This window comes from Austrofundulus limnaeus, unplaced genomic scaffold (genome assembly GCF_001266775.1).
Source record: "Austrofundulus limnaeus strain Quisiro unplaced genomic scaffold, Austrofundulus_limnaeus-1.0 Scaffold461, whole genome shotgun sequence".
Taxonomy (NCBI): domain Eukaryota; kingdom Metazoa; phylum Chordata; class Actinopteri; order Cyprinodontiformes; family Rivulidae; genus Austrofundulus; species Austrofundulus limnaeus.
This window is the reverse complement of record NW_013952863.1, coordinates 312,594-314,899: the sequence shown is the minus strand read 5'-3', so window position 1 is coordinate 314,899 and position 2,306 is coordinate 312,594. Positions and strand designations below refer to the sequence as shown.

The 2,306-nt window shown below is 47.0% G+C and overlaps 1 protein-coding gene across 2 annotated transcripts in view; it reads right to left on the bottom strand.

The window, feature by feature from the left end:
* Positions 1-2,306, bottom strand: part of syn3 (synapsin III) — a gene marked incomplete in the record, with an annotated part of 109,044 nt that overhangs the window by 5,100 nt on the left and 101,638 nt on the right. For both annotated transcript variants that reach the window (XM_014025199.1, XM_014025200.1), the window contains 3 exon segments: positions 365-521; positions 599-617; positions 703-834. In XM_014025199.1, coding sequence (XP_013880653.1) covers positions 365-521; positions 599-617; positions 703-834 — 308 coding nt within the window.

Here is a 2,306-nt window from a genome sequence, read left to right as displayed (position 1 = left end):
CATACATACACACATATTTTTTCTTCTTTTTTTAATCTGGCAAAAAAAAAAAAATTCTTTTCAGTTTCAAAAAAGAAAAAAAAAAGAACTTTATGGCTTCAGTTTAGCTCCATAAAATTGTAAATTAAAACTGAGTTTGAAAATCCCATAAATCCAAATTTCATTTAAATCACAAGTTGTTCCAGGTTTATGACACTAATGCACCCCCATAGCATCAGAGAAGCAGGCTGTGTTTTTTTTGCCCGTCTCAGTATTTTTTTACACTAATTTCTGCCAATAATAAAAAAAATACCTCAATTAAAAATAACATTTTCTTAAAGTTATTTAAAGGGTAATGTGAGCAGGTCTTTAAATCTGGACTGACTTTAGTTGCGGTGACTGTTTCTGAGCCCCGGGTCCAGAGGAGGCAGGGATGGGACCGGGCTGGAAGGCCTGGCTGGGGGAGGTGGTGGCTGAGCGGGCCCTCTGAGGAGAGCCCTGGGCCGACTGGGAGGGAGAGGCAGAGGCAGAGCGATGTCCTCCTGCAGGACGTAAACAGACAGTGGATCAGTTTACAGCAGACGTCATGTCAGGAGGTCAGAATATAAAACAAGCGCACCTCGTCTGGGCTGGGTGGTCTGAGGGGGGCAGACAAACAGAGACACAGTTAAAAGCTGTAATACTGAGGTTAAAGGTACCACAGAGGTAAAASAAGGACTCTACCTTCACTGAGGAAGGCTGAGGTGTGGAAACTCCCAGCAGCACCTGGGCCATCTTACTGGTGACCAGCTCTGTGATCAGCTGTTTGTCCTCCTCCACGTGTTCTCCAATCAGAGGCATGGAGCTGTCCATCACCTGCACACAGCCACACATGTTCACTTTCCTCCACTAGAGGGCAGCATCCAGTCATCTCAAGCTGTCAGAGTCCAAACAAACAGCTCAACACGTGCAGCAGCATCAGAACCACAGAACACGTGGGTTCTGGAGACACCCCCCTCCCCGCAGACCCAAACAAACCGCAGCAGAGGAGCGTGGCTGCAGAACCGCTGGCTGGAGTTCTGTTTTGTTTTTCAGAGCTGTTTGGGTTCACCGTGTTCCACCCTGAGCTACTGCACACCACACAGAGAACTTTGAAGTTCTGCCTGCTGGCGCCGGGTTTCAGCCGCTTGAGTCATTTACCACAGGAGCAGAACGCTGGCAGAACCACGGCCCGGCCCACTTCAAATGGTACCGCAGTGGCAGGCGAAGCGGAACCACCCCGCTGATTTATTAAGATCCTGAGTGGTCGGGTGGAGAACCAGAACTGCTTCTGGAGAACACTGAGGTGGTGTTCTGTTCTGTTCCACAGGAGAACTGTTCTGTTCTGTTCCAAAGGAGAACTGTTCTGTTCCACAGGAGAACTGTTCTGTTCTACAGGAGAACTGTTCTGTTCTGCAGGAGAACTGTTCTGTTCCACAGGAGAACTGTTCTGTTCTGTTCCACAGGAGAACTGTTCTGTTCCACAGGAGAACTGTTCTGTTCTGTTCCACAGGAGAACTGTTCTGTTCCACAGGAGAATTGTTCTGTTCCACAGGAGAACTGTTCTGTTCTGCTCTACAGGAGAACTGTTCTGTTCTGTTCTACAGGAGAACTGTTCTGTTCTGTTCTACAGGAGAACTGTTCTGTTCTGTTTCACAGGAGAACTGTTCTGTTCTACAGGAGAACTGTTCTGTTCTGTTCTACAGGAGAACTGTTCTGTTCTGTTCTACAGGAGAACTGTTCTGTTCTGTTCCACAGGAGAACTGTTCTGTTCCACAGGAGAACTGTTCTGTTCCACAGGAGAACTGTTCTGTTCTGTACCACAGGAGAACTGTTCTGTTCCACAGGAGAACTGTTCTGTTCCACAGGAGAACTGTTCTCTTCTGTACCACAGGAGAACTGTTCTCTTCTGTGCCACAGGAGAACTGTTCTCTTCTGTTCTACAGGAGAACTGTTCTGTTCCACAGGAGAACTGTTCTGTTCCACAGGAGAACTGTTCTGTTCCACAGGAGAACTGTTCTGTTCTGTACCACAGGAGAACTGTTCTGTTCTACAGGAGAACTGTTCGTTTCCACAGGAGAACTGTTCTGTTCTACAGGAGAACTGTTCTGTTCTGTACCACAGGAGAACTGTTCTGTACTACAGGGGAACTGTTCTGTTCTACAGGAGAACTGTTCTGTACTACAGGAGAACTGTTCTGTACTACAGGAGAACTGTTCTGTTCTACAGGAGAACTGTTCTGTTCTGTACCACAGGAGAACTGTTCTGTACTACAGGAGAACTGTTCTGTTCTACAGGAGAACTGTTCT